At 37.6% G+C, this 17,582-nt stretch overlaps 1 protein-coding gene across 1 annotated transcript in view; it reads right to left on the reverse strand.

Annotated features, from left to right (window-relative positions):
* hbs1l (HBS1-like translational GTPase) overlaps positions 1 to 17,582 on the reverse strand; it is a 181,637-nt gene that overhangs the window by 47,387 nt on the left and 116,668 nt on the right. Inside the window, exons 5-7 of the mRNA XM_063040428.1 lie at positions 10,572 to 10,674; positions 7,580 to 7,824; positions 5,442 to 5,607 (exon numbers count right to left, since the gene is read on the reverse strand). Coding sequence (XP_062896498.1) covers positions 5,442 to 5,607; positions 7,580 to 7,824; positions 10,572 to 10,674 — 514 coding nt within the window. The remainder of the gene's footprint in view (positions 1 to 5,441; positions 5,608 to 7,579; positions 7,825 to 10,571; positions 10,675 to 17,582) is intronic.

Genomic DNA, 17,582 nt, shown 5'->3' on the forward strand with positions numbered 1-17,582 from the left:
CCTCTGCTATCTCCTCCGGTTCTATACACACTTTTCCATTGTCACACTTAATTGGTCTTATTCTCTCACGTCTAATCCTCTTGCTCTTCACATACTTGTAGAATGCCTTGGGGTTTTCCTTAATCCTGTCCTGCAAGGCCTTCTCATGGTCCCTTCTGGCTCTCCTAATTTCATTCTTAAGCTCTTTCATGCTGGCCTTATAATCTTCTAGATCTCTTTCATTACCCAGTTTTTTGAACTTTCCACATCTACTCTGTCTAAGCTCTGTCAATGTGATCTCCGCCTTATGCTTCACAATTCCAGTGAGTACAGACCCAAAGCCATCAGACGTTCCTCGTATGATAACCCTTTCATTCCTGGAAAAATCTTTGAGAACCTCCTCTGAAGCCTCTCCAATGCCAGCACAACTTTTCTTAGATGAGGAGCCCCAAACTATTCACAATACTCAAAGTAAGGCCTCATCAGTGTCTTATAAAGCCTCAGCATCACATCCTGCTCTTCTATTCCAGACCTCTTGAAATGAATGCTAACATTGCATTTGCCTTCCTCACCAACCACTCAACCTGCAACTTATCTTTAAGGTGTTCGGCACAAGGACTCCAATGTCCCTTTGTATCATAGATTTTTGGATTTTTTTTTTCCCATTTAGAAAATACTCTGCACATTGATTTCTCCTATCAAACTGCATGGCCATGCATTTTCCAACATTGCATTTCATTTGCCACTTTCCTTCCCATTCTCCTAGTCCATCCAAGTTCTTCTGCAGCCTGCTTCCTCAACACTATCTGCCCTTCACCCAATCTTCATATCATCTGCAATCTTGGCAACAAAGCCATCTATTTCATCATCTATATCATTGATATAGAGCATAAAAAGAAGTGGTCCCAACACCGACCCCTGCGGAACACCACTAGTCACTGGCAGCCAACCAGAGAAGGATCTTTTTATTTCCACTTGCTGCCTCCTACAATCAGTCAATGCTCTAGCCATGCCTGTAACTTCCTTGTCATACCATGGGCTCTAAATCTGGTAAGTAGCCTCATATGTGGCATCTTGTCAAAGGCCTTCTGAAAGTCCAAATATACAACATCCACTGCATCCCCCTTTATCGATCCTACTTGTAATCTCCTCAAAGAATTCCGACAGGTTCATCAGGCAAGATTTTTCCTTAAGGAAACCATGCTGACTTTGTCCCATCTTGTCCTATGTCACCAAATACTCTATAAACTCATCCTTAACAACTGACTCCAACATCTTCCCAACCACTGAGGTCAGGCTAACTGGTCTATAATTTCCTTTCTGCTGCCTTCCTCTATTCTTAAGGAGTGAAATGACATTTGCAATTTTCCAGTCCCCTGGTACCATGCCAGAGTCCAATGATTTTTCGGCAAGATCATTACTAATGCCTCCATAATCTCTACCATTACCTCTTTCAGAACCCTAGTACACAGTTCATCTGGTCTGGGTGACTTATGTACCCTTAGAGCCTTCAGCTTTTTGAGCACCTTCGCCCTTATAATAGTAACTGCACTCACTTCTCTTCCCTCACACCCTTCAACATCTGGCACACTGCTAGTGTCTTCTACAATGAAGAGTGATGCAAAATACTCATTTAGTTCATCTGCCATCTCCTTGTCCCCCATTATTATTTCTCCAGCCTAATTTTCTAGCGGTCCTATATCCACTCTCATCTCTCTTTTATTTTACATATGTGATAAAGCTTTTACTATCTACTCTGATGCTGTTTGTTAGGTTGCTTTTGTATTTCAGCTTTTCCCTCCTAATGATTCTTTTAGTTGCTCTCAGTAGGGTTTTAAAAGCTTCCCAATCTCTATCTTCCTGCTAATTTTTGCTTTGTTGTATGCCCTCTCTTACTTTTACATTAGCTTTGACTTCCCTTGTTAGCAACAGTTGCAATGATTTGCCATTTGAGTATTTTTGTTTTTGGAATACATCTACCCTGCAATTTCCTCATTTTTTCCCAGAAACCCGCGCCACTGCTACTCTATCATCCCTGCCGGTATCTCCTTCCAATTTACTTTGGCCAACACCTCTCCCTTACCACTGTAATTTCCTTTAATCGACTGAAATACTGCTACGTCAGACTTTACTTTTTCCCTATCAAATTTCAAGTTGAACTCAATCGTATTGTGATCACTGCCTCCTAAGGGTTCTTTTACCTTAAAGGTCCCCAATTGCCTCTGGTTCATTACATAACACCCAACTGATCCCCTAGTAGGCTCAACAACAAACTGCTCTAAAAAGCTTTCTCATAAGCATTTAACAAACTCTCTCTCAGGATCCTTTACCAACCTGATTTTTCCAATCAACCTGCATGCTAAAACCTCCCGTGACTATCATAACAATGCCCTTTGGACATGCCTTTTCTATTTCCCATTCTAATCTGTGGTCCACATCCTAGCTACTGCGGGGAGGCCTGTATATAAACTGCCATCAAGGACCTTTTATTCCTTGCAGTTTCTTAACTCAATCCCACAAGGATTCAACATCATCTGATCCTATGTCACATCTTTCTATTGATTAGATGCCATTTTTTTTGACCAGTAGAGCCACGCTGCCCCCTCTGCCTACCTTCCTATCCCTCCAATACAAGTCGTAATGTTGGACATTCAGCTCCCAATTACAAGCATCCTTCAGCCATGATTCAGTGATGGCCACAACATCATACTTTACAATATGTAATAGTGCAACACGATCATCTACCTTATTTCTTATACTCCATGCATTGAGATATTACATTTTGAGTACTGTATTTGCTACACTTTTTGATTCTGTATCCCTCATACACTGATACTTGGACAGGTTGGGTAAGCAGGCAGATGCAGTTTAATGTGGATAAATGTGAGGTTATCCACTTTGGTGGCAATAACAGGAAGGCAGATTACTATCTGAATGGTGTCAAGTTAGGAAAAGGGGAAGTACAATGAGATCTGGGTATCCTTGTTCATCAGTCACCGAAAGTAAGCACACAGGTACAGCAGGTAGTGAAGAAAGCTAATGGCATGTTGGCCTTCATAACAAGGGGAGTTGAGTATAGGAGCAAAGAGGTCCTTCTGCAGCTATACAAGGCCCTGGTGAGACCCCACCTGGAGTACTGTGTGCAGTTTTGGTCTCCAAATTTGAGGAAGGACATTCTTGCTATGGAGGGATCGCAGCGCAGGTTCACTGGGTTAATTCTAGGGATGGCGGGAATGTCAAATGTTGAAAGATTGGACCGACTGGGCTTGTATACACTGGAATTTAGAAGAATGAGAGAGGATCTGATTGAAACATATAAGATTATTAAGGGATTGGACACGCTAGAGGCAGGAAACATGTTCCCGATGTTGGGGAGTCCAGAACCAGAGGCCACAGTTTAAGAATAAGGGGTAGACCATTTAGAACGGAGTTGAGCAAAAACTTGTTAACACAGAGGGTTGTGGATCTGTGGAATGCTCTGTCTCAGAAAGCAGTGGAGGTAAATTCTCTGGATTCTTTCAAGAAAGAGTTAGATAGAGCTTTTAAAGAAAGTGGAGTCAAGGGATATGGGGAGAAGGCAGGACCAGGGTACTGATTGTGGATGATCAGCCATGATCACAGTGAATGGCGGTGCTGGCTCAAAGGGCCAAATGGCCTACTCCTGCACCTATTGTCTATTGATACTCATAGTGCTGGCTGCAGTTATGTCGTATCATCTGCTTGTCCTTCCTGACAGTCTGACTTTTGCTTATTTCCCATCCATCCTACCCTGAGTCCCTTCACTCTGATATCCACGCCCCTGCCAAATTAGTTTAAACCTTCCCCAACAGCTCTAACAAACCTGCCCACAAGCATATTGGTCCCCAACGGGTTCAGGTGCAACCCGTCACTTTTGTACAGGCCATACCTTAGGGTGTTTATAACCTACGCCTTCTGAATAGTCCCCATAAACTACAGCCATTGCTGTTCTGTCATCTTCCTGGATAGTGTCCCCTTCCAATTAATTTGTCCAGCTCCTCTGTAATTCCCTTTACTCTACTGTAATACTGCTACAGCTGACTTCCACTCACACTGCACGGTGAACCCTATCATATTGTGATCACTGTCTCCTAAGAGTTCCTTAGGCTTTAAGTTCTCTAACTAAGTCTGGGTCATTACATAACACTCAATCCAGAACGCCTTAACCCTTGTGGGTTCAAACATTACCTGCTCTAAAATGCCATCTCATAGGCACTCTACAAATTCTCTCCCTTGGGAAAGCAGAAAGTAGGGGGGAGGCAAAGATGTGCTTGGTGGTGGGATCCCGTTGGAGATGGCGGATCATTGGAAGGACAACGTTAATGTCCGCTCTGTTAAATTAAAGACAGATTGGCCCTGGGTTCATTGTTGTTTGTCATCTATATTACTGTTTTAGATGATAATGTGGTGAACTGGTTCAACAAATTTGTGGATGATACCAAGACTGGGGGCATAGTGGACAGAGAGGAAGGCTATCAAAACTTGCAGTGGGATCTAGATCAGCTGGAAAAATGGCAGATGGAATTTAATGCAGACAAGTGTAAGGTACAGAACTTTGGCAGAACAAGCTAGGATAGGACATGAGCAGTAAATGGTAGCACACTGAGGAGTGTGTAGAACAAAGCGATCTGCAAATACAGATTCACAATTCCTTGTATGTGGCGTCACGGGGAGATAGGGTCAGAAAGTGAGATTTTGACAAACTGGCCTTCATGAATCAAAGTACTGAGTATAGGAGTGGGATGATATGTTAAAGTTGTATGAGATGTCTGCAAGGCCTAAGCTGGAGTATTGTGCGCAGTTTTGGTCACATACCTACATGAAAGATGGAAATATGGATGAAAGAGTACAGAGAAATATTACAAGGATGTTGCTGCAACTTGAGGGCCTGAGTTATAGAGAAAGGTTGAATACGCTAAGGATTTATTCCCTGGATTATGGAGAATTATGGGAGATTTGATAGAGGTATAAAAAAATTATGAGGGATATAGACAGTGTAAATGCAAGCAGCCTTTTTCCACCGAAGTAGGATGAGACGAGAACTAGAGGTCACAGATTAAAGATGAAAGGTGAAATATTTAAGGGGAATCTGAGGGGGAGCTTCTTCAGTCAGAGAGTGGAGCGAATGTGAAATGAACTGCAGTGGAAATGGTGAATGCAGGTTCGAATGCAACATTTAGAGACATTTGGATAGGCACATAGATGGGAGGGGTATGCAGGGCTATGGTCCAGGCGCAGGCTGATGGGACTAAACAAAATTAACAGTTTGGCATGCACTAAATCAGACTGAAGGCCCTGTTTCAGTGTTGGAGTGCTTTATGACTCTATGATGCTTAGTTTTTCCACTATGTGCACAATGGTTGGCATAGTTACAGACAGCAGTTTGCAAACGGAATACAGATTTTCACACCCATAGATACATACATATGTGAAAAATTATTTACCTTTCCCTTTCTTCACCTGTTTCGTCCAGAACCCAAGCGAAGGCAAATGAGGCTTTTCCTGCTTTTTTTGATTCTTGTTCGTATTTGTGCATGACACGTTTGTTTACATTGCCCAGAAGAAAGAGTACATGGCCCATTAAAGTACTTTTACCAGCATCTACATGGCCTGTCATAAAACAATTACAATTGAATTAATAGATACATTTTTTCAATAAATTAAATGTTTAATACTACTGAAAGTAACTTACTGTATTCACATTTTGTCAGCTAAATGAAAATGAAAGAGGGAGCAACTTGTAGGTGTCAAATTTAGGAGGTAATATTCATCCATGAAAGGGCATCCATTTTTGACCTCCTAATCTAGTCATGTACCAATTGTTATGTCCTCATTCATACCAGCTTAGACCTGTTAATGTATCATAAATCTGGGATCAAACATACTTTTTATTGTCTACACCACTTGGAACATAATTCTTAATTTTGCTCTGTACAGTATTGCAGAGATGGAGATCACTGACTTACTGATTTTTGTAGAAGACTAGCTTGGCTTCATTTCTCTCAGTAAAATATGAAGAACTGAGTCCTACAGAATCCTATCTATCCTACTGTTGAGTAGACTGGGCTAAACAAATCAGTTCAGTATCAAATTTGATTGCATTAAAAGATTATCCTTGAAGTTCCCTTCAAAATTAGTAAATGCAAATCTCTGCTTCAATAAAAGATAAAATGAGTGAGCAATATATAATTACTAGAAACACAACCACTACAAACAATGTGATGTGTTGTACACAGGGATATTTTTCTTAAATGTAATATGTGAAAGGAAGAGATACAAAAATAGTACCTGAAACCATAAGTTTCATTTGAATCAGAGTTTCCATTACTAGCAATGCAAACTACTATTTAAGTAATAACAAATGCAACTTTCTACAAATATCTGTAAAAATGACAAAACAATATATATAATGAACATTTCAGCTGCAGAAAATCTCATTTTTAATGATTTTTCCATGGTAATGTATTTATTTGAAAATTCTAACATTCTTTTTTTTTAGAAGTAACTATTGCTGTTTACTTTTCACTGTCAATAAATAAAGGAGAAATAGGAGGACCTGGAATGAACACCTTACAGCTATGACAAATTTGTATTTAATGTGTTTCTTTTTATTATTGAGTTTTTTTATCTTGTAATTTTTTTTTGTGCTGTATTGGATCCTGAGTAATAATTATTTCGGGAATTACATTAAACAATATTAAATCTTGAAATTGTGGAATCAAGATCCAGAGGCAATGCATCTATAAGCAGACATGACTCACAGAAGTTTCACTTGTTAATAATGGCTAATTGCAATAGTGTCAATTGCAGTCAAGATGCTTCCTGATTAACAGCTACACAGTATGTTCAACCTAGCTGTTTGAAAGCTTGTCACCTTGGTTTACTGAAGTTATCCGTCTCAATGACTGTCTGAATGACAGCTGTGTTTGTTGACATAAATTTTATTTTGGCTTCCACTGCCTTGAAGATATGAAAGAGATTTAAAATTCAGGCTCACCAGGTATTTTCATCTCATTGATCGACGAGGTATGTGGAGAGCCACAATGAGATATCAAGTTCAATTCTTAATGATGTAGCCAAGTACTGTATTTGTTTACTCAATTTGCATTCAGCTGGGAATACGCTCTAAATTACAGTACACTTGTGTATTACTGTCAATTTTAATAAATGCATTTGTTGTTAATAGATTAATGCTTTAACAGTATCCTAGCAGTGATAAAAATATTTTGGACATGGACTGGCTAATAAACAAGTGGCAGAAGAAAATTAATACAAGAAGTCTGAAGTGTTTAATTTTGACAGATGGAATATAACGTGCATAATTATGAGGAAAGAGCAGCGGAACAAGAGAGACTGGATTACTCTGCAAAGAGGCAGTGCAAGTTTAATAAACCAAATTATAACTTTAGATATTCTAATTTGTTTTTGACTCTAAGAATAAGAGGCTCCAGCCTGTCCTAAGCTAAATACTGTAAAGGTCCATTTAATTTATAAAGTACTGACTGTATAAAGGTATAGTCTAGCTTGTATAGACACGAACAGTGAATGTACATGCTTAACCACAACATCAATTATTTCTTACCAATAACAACCAGATTCAGAAGTTGTTTTCCTCCTTGCCTTTTTTCAAGTTCAACTTTCACATCAAGCTGCTGTCTCGTTTTGGTAGAGACTTTGCTTGGTGTCTGAACAACTGTTGTTTCTTCACTTAAAGGGGAAACAGTACCTACAGCATTTGTCTTTGGAGAAGTCTCCAGCAGGACAGATGGAAAAACTTCATTTTGCACTGCACCCTTTCGGAGGTGGTCATTCTCATCAGCATTTGCTCTGTAACCAATGAAGGAAACATTAATTAAAACAGACATCTAGATATATTCAAATTCCTAATCTCAGAAAGCATACAATCCACAAAGCACATTGAATACTGTAAAACCACAATCTAACTTATTCCATGGTGGTAAACAAAACTTTCATTAATTACAATCTGCAATATTTCCATGATTCTAATTGAAAATTTGATTGGGTATTAGATAAAAACTGCAAAATACTAGTAACATTAAGAGCCTTTTAGTCAATGGCTAACCAAAAGATGTCATTGCACAAAACAATGAAAACCTGTAATCTTGCAAAAACTATTAAATTAATTCTAGTGTGTAGTGCTGCGAAATGGAGATGGGGAAGGGGAGAAGTTGGGAAGAAGTTATTTAAGATCCTCATACTGGACGTAGGTAGAACTCTACAGCTTATTGCTTTCCTTTGTCCTCTGCATTACATCCAGAGATTTTGACTGCATGTGAAATTGCCACACCAATATCAAAAGTAAAGGAAGAAAATTGGAGATTAAAGGCACAAACATGCTATCCCTTCAGAAAAAAAATTAAACAAAGCATAAAATCTATATTGATATTTCAGTGCACCACTGAGAGAATGGCACCTGCTGTCAAGGATGCCATCTTTTGGACAAGACAATAAATAAATGCTGTCTATCCAAAAGTAACAGCAAATACTGTATTCTGTGGCACTGTTTCAAAGGTGGGTTAAGTTTCCCTATGATCAAGCAGAATTTCAGGAAGTAATATTGAAAAATAAATTACATGGTTATCAGCAAATTGCTGTTTATAAAAACTAGCAACATACAAAATGGGTTTTGTCCTGTTGTCTGAAAATCTCACATCAAAATTAGATCAAATTGATTGTGCATAGCCTACATCACATTAAATACAAACACTAAAAGTGCTTCATTGTCTTTAAAATTCTTTGAGACGTTCAGAGTTGATGAAAGCGATATAAGAGAGCTTTTCGCTCTTGATTTAGTGCACCAAATAAGCAGGATTTTTCTTCATTCTTGTTAACTTTTCTCCAGCATAAAACTCCTTCAAACAATGTCAACATTAGTGCAAAAGTCAAAATCTGTCCACAAAAAGTCTTTTTTTCTAAATGGCGGCTTTTAATTACTCACTGAATCCAAATGGTATTAACTACTTCCCCAAAACTGTGCGATTTAAAGTTCTAAAACTCATTAGGTTCTTCAACTTCAATAAAATCTTTGACACCAAATATGATTTCTTTTTGAGTACCTAGACTGCTATGGAGGTCAGGGTTATGATCACTCTCACAGTTTACTGCTGTAGGTCACTGAAGCTCCATTCACAGGGAAGGGAAAAAATCACCTCCTTTCCCTTTGGGAGCAGGGCAACGCAACCCAAAGTACAGGCATTCAGACTTAAGAGATGTGTCTGAAAAGCTCCTTCTCCACTGCCACAAGCATAAAGGACATACACCTGGATATATTCTTATTCATCCACACATCCAAGTCCTTTCAACACCGAGCATTCTCCTAACACCTTTGCCTCATCATTCTATGAGTACCAAATATGTTAACATTTTCCTGCAACTGGAAGTGTATTGCCTGTTTTATGATATGGCCTTTTAATAGTTGGCTGCAAAGATCGTTCCTGCTGGGCAACAGGCTGAGAACTTGCAACACCTCAATAGGGAATGCCATACTGTGCCTAGCTTAGTACAATATCATACAGAGCAACCTAACCACGTTGGTCTGTAAAGGTCAAAATACAAGTTCACACCCTTTCTGCAACTTTTAGAAATAGCATCAGTTTTGAGAAAAATGCTGTTTAACACCATGAAAAACCATGGGCATTTTCTGGGTCAGTATCTTCATTTATTCTTCAGACAGGAGCTCTTCCATGTTTATTGCCATTTAAAAATAATTTATGGGACTACAAAAATTGGATAATACATTGGGTTTACACTCTTTCTGTAGTTGTACAATAACTATAAAAGCAGGGTAACCTGTCCCCCAACGTAAATGCCCATGTGCACCAATCTGCACACTTTTAATACAGAAAAATGAGGTCATTATAGAATCAAATTCATTTCAAGATGGTACAGAAACAGTTTCTCAATATTACTCACAATTCAGCATCTTTACATTGTGTTTCAAATGTACTTAGCTGATTAGTAAAACTGGTACCTTTTTTGGCTATGCAGCCAACACATATAGTATCAGTTACCCTACCGAGAAAAAAACCCTGAAATAGGTCTTGCAGACATGAAAAAACATTAAAGCTCATATCAGTTTTGTATTATACTAAACTTTATTAATCATGAGAATTAATTGCATCAAATAAGTCTGGTTCATTTCAGATTTCCCCCAATAGCCTTCAAATAAATCCTCCTCTTTTATTAACAAATTTGTGACATTTTAGTATAGACACAGACTGATTATTCTCCATCTTTTTAAGCAGAGGTCAGACAATATTCAGCACATTTTCATAAGTTCATCCGTTTCTACACAAATCCCTTCCCACACCATTTTAGCAAAAACAAAAGTGAAATGTTAACTATTTCAGCAAGACAGTTCGGATTTAAAAACAGTCTCACTCTAATCAAGATAAGTACTACTTATCTCTGAAAACTATCACTGTGTTGTACTTCCCACGATACCTTTGTCAAAAACATTCATTTTCCTTTAAATACTTACATCTTATCTATGCAAACATGAGCAGCAATTTAATACATTTTACCAATGCAAGACAGGGAATAAAGAATGGTACCTTGGTATATTAAATCCTGTTACTTGTTTTCCAGATACTGTCATTTTTGCTACTTTTGGTATGATGTCGGCATCAACTCTAGCTGGTTGCTCCCTTGCTTTGCCTGAGGTACAAAAATAATGAAATCAGGAGGGGAGAATGGTAAAATTACACATACTAAGTAAACTTTCTGTAATGGTTTCCATCTTTTTTGCTACACTAAACTGTTTTAGCCATATAAAACACGGTATTACAAAATTGTAATCAGCTTTGACTAGGGAACATGCAAATCCAAGCAGTGCCACTTGAAAAAGTTACCTCACGTGCAATTATAGTTCATTGATTTGAAACATTAATTTTCACTCTTCAAAGATGCTACCTGACCTGCTGAGTATTTCCAGAATTTTATATTTTTAATAACAAAGTAACTGGCTTTTAAATCCATTCTGATGCACATTGGACTTTAATTTGTCAGAGGCAATTTATAAATGTACCAGAGAGCCAATTTCATGTGTGGCTACTTCTCCCATATTTGTGAAACTATTCCACCCATCCCTTGATGTACAGCTTCATGTGCAAGCACATACATATGTACACAAATGTAAGTGTACAAACCTACTTATAGAGTTTTAACTCTTTACCCTCCCACCAGCTACCCATTATGCTTCAAGAAAGTTTTCAGGTAAGTGCTGCGATACACCTAATATTAAACATCGTGAGAATACAATGGTGAACATGGTAATATTCTGAGCAGTCCAAAAATACTTCAAATGGAATGAATAAATAACACAAAAAATTTCTGGCACATGTTCTGGAACAAATTCTTATTTCAAATGAGTTCTATATATCTTACAAATGTAAGTTAAATGTAAACTGGGATATATAACTTACAAATGTAAATTTTTATTAAATCAAGTACTCCATAATGGTACTACACTATAAAACGTGCTCAAATGAATCATTTGAAGTGACTTAAATTTAAGGACCTTTTTGTTTGCATAAGACAGCACAAAACTTATTGCTCAAATGCATCTCATATTCAGCATTACATTTCAGGCAGACAGCTTAGAATCTTTATCTTGATTTAATAAAATAGTCTATTTGCATTAGAGCCAAATATATTTATAATACAAATTGCGTCCAACATAGCCAGGAACAGAAAAGGCTACAGAAAGCAGTGGAAAGAGCCTACTTCATTATAGGCAATCCCAAAGCCAAACCACCATTTACTTTGGACATAAGTGGCAAAGTTGATGCAGTGTAGCATTCTGGTTTAAGTTGACACCACTGAAGATGGGTGACAGTTTACTGGCAGTTCATAAAGCAAGAAATACACCTAAATTATTAATTACATTATTTTCCTGTGGAAAATTGTGGTAAATAATCACTGCAAACAATGAAGAGACGAGTAAAGGTGAGGGTCAAGTTGCGTGGATGTGATGCAGAGCGAGGTCAAGGCATGTTCAGGAAACAGTGGTTGGAGAAAGGCTGAAACAGAGTTACAGCGAGCGATACTGACAAAAATCAGCAGAGGAATCTCAGAGCCCATTCACCTAAACTGAGAGCGAAGTTGGATGTATCAAAGTGCTGGGTCAATTTGGAAAGGTCAGGTACAGGCCAAAACTTGGCGGCAGGGTCCAGGCCCAGTGCGTGTCAATGTAACAGGGCCCAGATCTTAAGAGTGAAGCACGACCCAGTTTCAGATGATTTAAACGCCAGGCCAGATGGATTGAAAAGGCAGGGTGTTGGGACCGGAGATGAGGGTCGGGCTGGTTCTGCTCACTGGTCTGCAACATTTGCTCCTTTCTCTGTGGCAATGAGGCTGAGGCCGTGGGCTTACTCCGGCTGTTCCAGGATTCATGTCTATGTATTCATTTTGAATTCTGTTACTTGCTTTTATTGCTTGCCCGATTTATGCTTTTTTTCCCCTCTCTGTGCATTGAGTGTTGATCTTTTATTAATGTTTTCGTTCGAGACTGTTTTGTGACTGCCTGTAAGGAGACGAATCTCAAGGTTGTGTAATTTATACATGCTTTGTATTTTGAACTTTGAACTTATACTGCCAGCAGAGTTAACCGTCTGAAGCATATGGTACCATTAGAATCAAGCCAGAAGATTAAAAACTACACCAAGCTTTTCCTGTCATATCTACCCCACATATGCATAGTAACATGAGAAAATAGGAGCAGAAGTGAGCCACCAGGATCCTCAGGTTTGTACAGACATTCAACCTGAACATGGGCAATCAATGCTAGTTTTGACTTCTCTAGTTCCCAACAAACCTTAATTTCTCAATTTTTCAAATATTTATCTACCTCTTATAGGTAAAGATCTGACCTCCATTTGAGACAAAAAACTCTGGAGATTCTAAGTTCAAAGTTCTAACTAAATGTATTATCAAAGTACATATACGTCACCATATATAATCCTGAGATTCATTTTCATGCAGGCATACTCAATAAACGCATAGAATAATAACCACAACAGAATCCTGAAGAAATTTCCATGCCTGTCAGTCTTAAAAGGCTAGCCCCTAATATTACAACTGTGTCCCCTTGTTTGACTCGTCAATGCTCAAAGTTCAAAGTAAATTTATTAACATGAAATATAAATTTTACTTTATTAGACCTGCAATAAAAAGTAAACAGCTGAAAATAGCAACCTATTTCACTTCATTCAAAGAAAACACACTCTACAAGCATTATATTTTTCTCAAGACAATTAGAATTCATATCATGCGGCACAGAAATAGCCGTTTGGCCCAACCAGTTAATGCTGACCAACATGTCCATCTAAATAGGCCCTATTTGAATTCATTTTGCCCACATCTGTTCTTTCCTATCCGTTCAAGTGCCTTTTAAATGTTGTTAATGTACCTGGCTCAACCACTTCTTCTGGCAGCTCATTCCATATACAGACCACTCTCTGGGTGGAAAAGTTTGTCCCTTAAGTTCCTATTAAATCTCTCCCTTCTCACCCTAACCTATGCCTATTAGTTCTTGATTCCCCTACTCTGGAAGAAAAAAACATCATGTCCATCCACCATTCCTCATGATTTAATACACTGCTCATTCTCCTTCACTCCAAATGAATAAAGTACCTATCTGTTCAACCTCTCTCCAGAACTCAGATCCGCGAACTTCTGCTACATCCTCGTTTATCTCCTTTGCATTCCTTCCATCTTACTAGCATCTTTCAAGTCAAGTCAAGTCACTTTTAATTGTCATTTTGACCATAACTGCTGGTACAGTACGCGGTAAAAACGAGATGTTTTTCAGGACCACGGTGCTACATGAACAATACAAAAACTAAAGCAGGGTGACCAAAACCAAACATAATATTCCACTGTGGCTTCATCAATATCTTGTACAGCTGCAACATAACATTGCAACTTCTACACCCAATGTCCTAACTGAAGAATTCAGTACGCTGACCTGACTACCACTTTCAGGGAACCATATACAGTACATGAAATCCTAGGACTTGCTGTTCCACAACACTCCTCAGGATTCTATTCTTCACGGTAGGTCATACCCTGACCTGTCTTGCCAAAATGCAATACCTTACAGTAACTGAATTAAACTGCATTTGACATTCCTTGGGCCATTTACCTCGTGATCAAAATCTCTCTAATTCCTAATAACCATCTTCACCGTTTATGACACTATCTGTATTTATTTTAGTGTCATCTGCAAACTTACTAAACATGCTTGAATATTCTCATCTAAGTCATTGATATACTGTAGAATCAGTGTAGATGATAAATATCATTCGACCCAAATTCTCCATAACTAAGTAAATTGGTGGGGAGAAACCATCTTCAATCTTTGTAGGGACAATGAATAAAATTGATTTTTTGAATAGTTCAAGAGCAATCCTGACTTTATTCAAATAAGAAACAAGTTTTTTTCCCCAAAAAGAGTCGCTGCTCAACCACCTGGAACAATAACTCATTCTGTTGTAAAGTTCAGTAGGGCCTTTAGCAGATTTCATCTTCTACACTGAGTTAGCAAATTGAGCTGACCAAAAGTTCTGCCACTCAATTCCTAACTTGAAACAAATCCTGCTCACCACCTGGCAATGTCTCAGTATGAATATTTTTTTTTAATGTGATCACATCTCCATTTCAGAACACACTTTCCCTACAAGTTTCTGAAGTCTGCAATCTCAGCTGCGCTCATGCCTGCGATATACCATTCATCCCTGACATGCTTAATACCAAAACTTCAAAATTCGCTCCCCAAAACTGTTTCCCTTCTCTCCTCCATGCTCTTTGTGGGTCAATTTTGACTGAAAGTTAACCTGTTTTAATTTTTAAAAATTATTAATGCAAGATGGTTAACAACTCAGTACTGTATTAGAAAAATGAGGCCATAAGGATTATTTGTTTTACTCCATCAGTTAAATAAACATCAAAAAAGTTATATCAAGCAGGGGAAATGCTAGAAAATGAGCTTTAATTTTAACAGAAAACTGGTCTTACTTAACATTTTAATATCACGTTGGAACATATTCAATAGAGTAAAGAATTAGATCATCTTTCTAAAAACCCCTTTTCAAGTTTCATTTCACTCTGGTTTGAGGTCTACAATTCTAATCCTATCAAGGAAATGTGGGATTTTGTTTTTGAACTTTACAGACACTGACATGACTAATATAGCATACCTACTCATTGATATTGTTCCTAAACATAGGAAAACCAAAAGAGTAACCACAGATGCAATAAGCACATCCTTTTACAATATCTGATAATTTCCTTTCTCCTACAAACTATTCTCAATCAAAAATCCTCTAATATTACATTTATTCATGACAACTATCTCTTTATTTCACTAATATAAAGCAAAATTTAAATTGAGTATCATGGATGAAGTAAGGAAAAAGAGAACATCTCACTTTCATAACTTGCACTTCCCTATCTAATATTGCAGCTGGGGACAGATAGACAAGGTATGTGAGCCAGATCCAAACCTGCTTCCTTCTGCTCAGAATTCAACTAATATCATGTATACTTTTGTTAAATATTCAAGAGTGTTTAAGATGCAAGCTATTTATTTTCAAAATAATCAATCTTTCTTAATGGCCATTCTGAGTTACTATCAGAAATAATGGAAATGTGAATTGTCTTTGCATTAAGAAAATCAACATATTTCCTCATAAGCATTGATTTTAGGAGATATGCATAATCAAAGAAGTTTTATTTGATTTGATTTCGTAGGCATAGTCTATTATTGGTGGTGGCATCCGTTAGTCTCGCAAGACCATGCATCTGCGCCTGGAAAGTTCTATTCTTAACATCCAGTATAAATCACTCTAAGCCCGTCAACGGTGCAGTGGCATCCGCACCAGACTTCAAGGCAAGTAGTCCCGGGTTTGAATCAGCCTTCTTGCACACTTTCCATCCATGCTGGGTTGAGCATCAAGCTAGCAACTCAGCCTTGTAAAAACAAAAAAGACAAATTCTAAAGAAACGGCAAGGTTGCAGCCCAATGCACCACAAGGTGCAGAAAGGAACAACAAATAAACAATAAATCTCTCCGGATAAGTTAGTTCAGATTCAATCCAGGCTTGTTAAAAGCCAATGTCCTCTGTTTGCGGGCTTAATGGCAAAATGAAAAGTGCTGCATTTGGCAATATTAAAGGGAAAGCAACAGAAAAACGCAAGTAAAATATTAAAAAAGTGACAACGAGTACATCCTACAATTATAATCTTATCATTCAACATCATTCCTAATATTAGCAAGCCAGTATTATGAAATAATCCAATCTTTACTCTAAGTAGAAAAGTAATCTTAATGGTAGATTACAAGGAAATATTCTTTATGGTAGTTGTCAAATGCATCTTTCATCTGAGAAATGATCATTGCTCTATAGTGAATAAATATACCTTTTATCTGAATAAATGGACAGAAAAAGACCATGATTTTCTTAAAATCTCTTCTTTTACCATTCCTAGAGTGTATGTAACACTGGGAAAGCCTCATTTATTGATCACCCTTATTTATTATAATATTAATTCAATGTCAGTATTTTAACCCAGATTCACAAGAATGTATGCAGTATGATAAAAAGGTAGAGCAATGTATATTGAAGATGACCCAGAGAACTTTATTTTCGAACAGCTTTTACTGACATTCTATATAAAGTCTTACAAAGACTTTAGTTATATCTTTAATTTACTTGCAATAAGCACAATCTTAAAAGTGCTGTGATCAAAGAAAGCTGAGTTTCAGTACTATTGACAATAAGAATTGATGAAAGATATTCAAAAAGAAAATCATTCTTGATAAATGCAGTAGAATTCTTTGAGATCATTACTAATGGGTTGCTTAAATGATACATTACATTTATAATGCCTTGAAGAAGTATTCAGCCCTCAGAACTATTTTCACATATTACGGTCTCATTTTCTAAATTTAAAATATACTGAAGTAGGTTTTTTTTAAGCTTATCTACAAAATATTGTATGTCATGTCAAATCAAAAGAAAAATTCCAATACCTGTCAACAATTCATTAAAAATTTAAAACTAAAATTGTGAGGCTGAAAAAGTATTCATCCCCTTTCTAATGACCCTGCTAACTTTCCTCAGATGCAATACTGTATATTCCTCTACCAACTCACCCAATTTGCTGATGTAGAAAATTGGAGGACTGTCTGAATAAATACCCCTTTTCTCTGTAAGGTCCAACAGTATGGTCAATTTTCAACAGATCAAAACAAAATGAAGACAGAAGAGCATTCAAGACAAGTCAAGAAAATGTAATAGAGAAGCACTAATCTGGGGAAGGTTACAAGAACATTCCATAGACACCGAACATACCTTAGAGCTCATTGCAGTCCATTGTGAAAAGTGGAAAAAAATATGAAACTACAGCCACACTACCTAGGTCAGGGCACCCTCTAAACTTAGTCACCAGAGAAGAACAGCACTTGCAAGAGAGGCTATTGTGACAGCAACAGTCACTCTGAGTGAGCTGCAACTGGAGGTGAAGATCCTGTCTCCAAAGTCTTTACGGCCTTGCACAAAAAG

Source organism: Mobula hypostoma, chromosome 2 (assembly GCF_963921235.1).
Source record: "Mobula hypostoma chromosome 2, sMobHyp1.1, whole genome shotgun sequence".
Lineage (NCBI taxonomy): Eukaryota > Metazoa > Chordata > Chondrichthyes > Myliobatiformes > Myliobatidae > Mobula > Mobula hypostoma.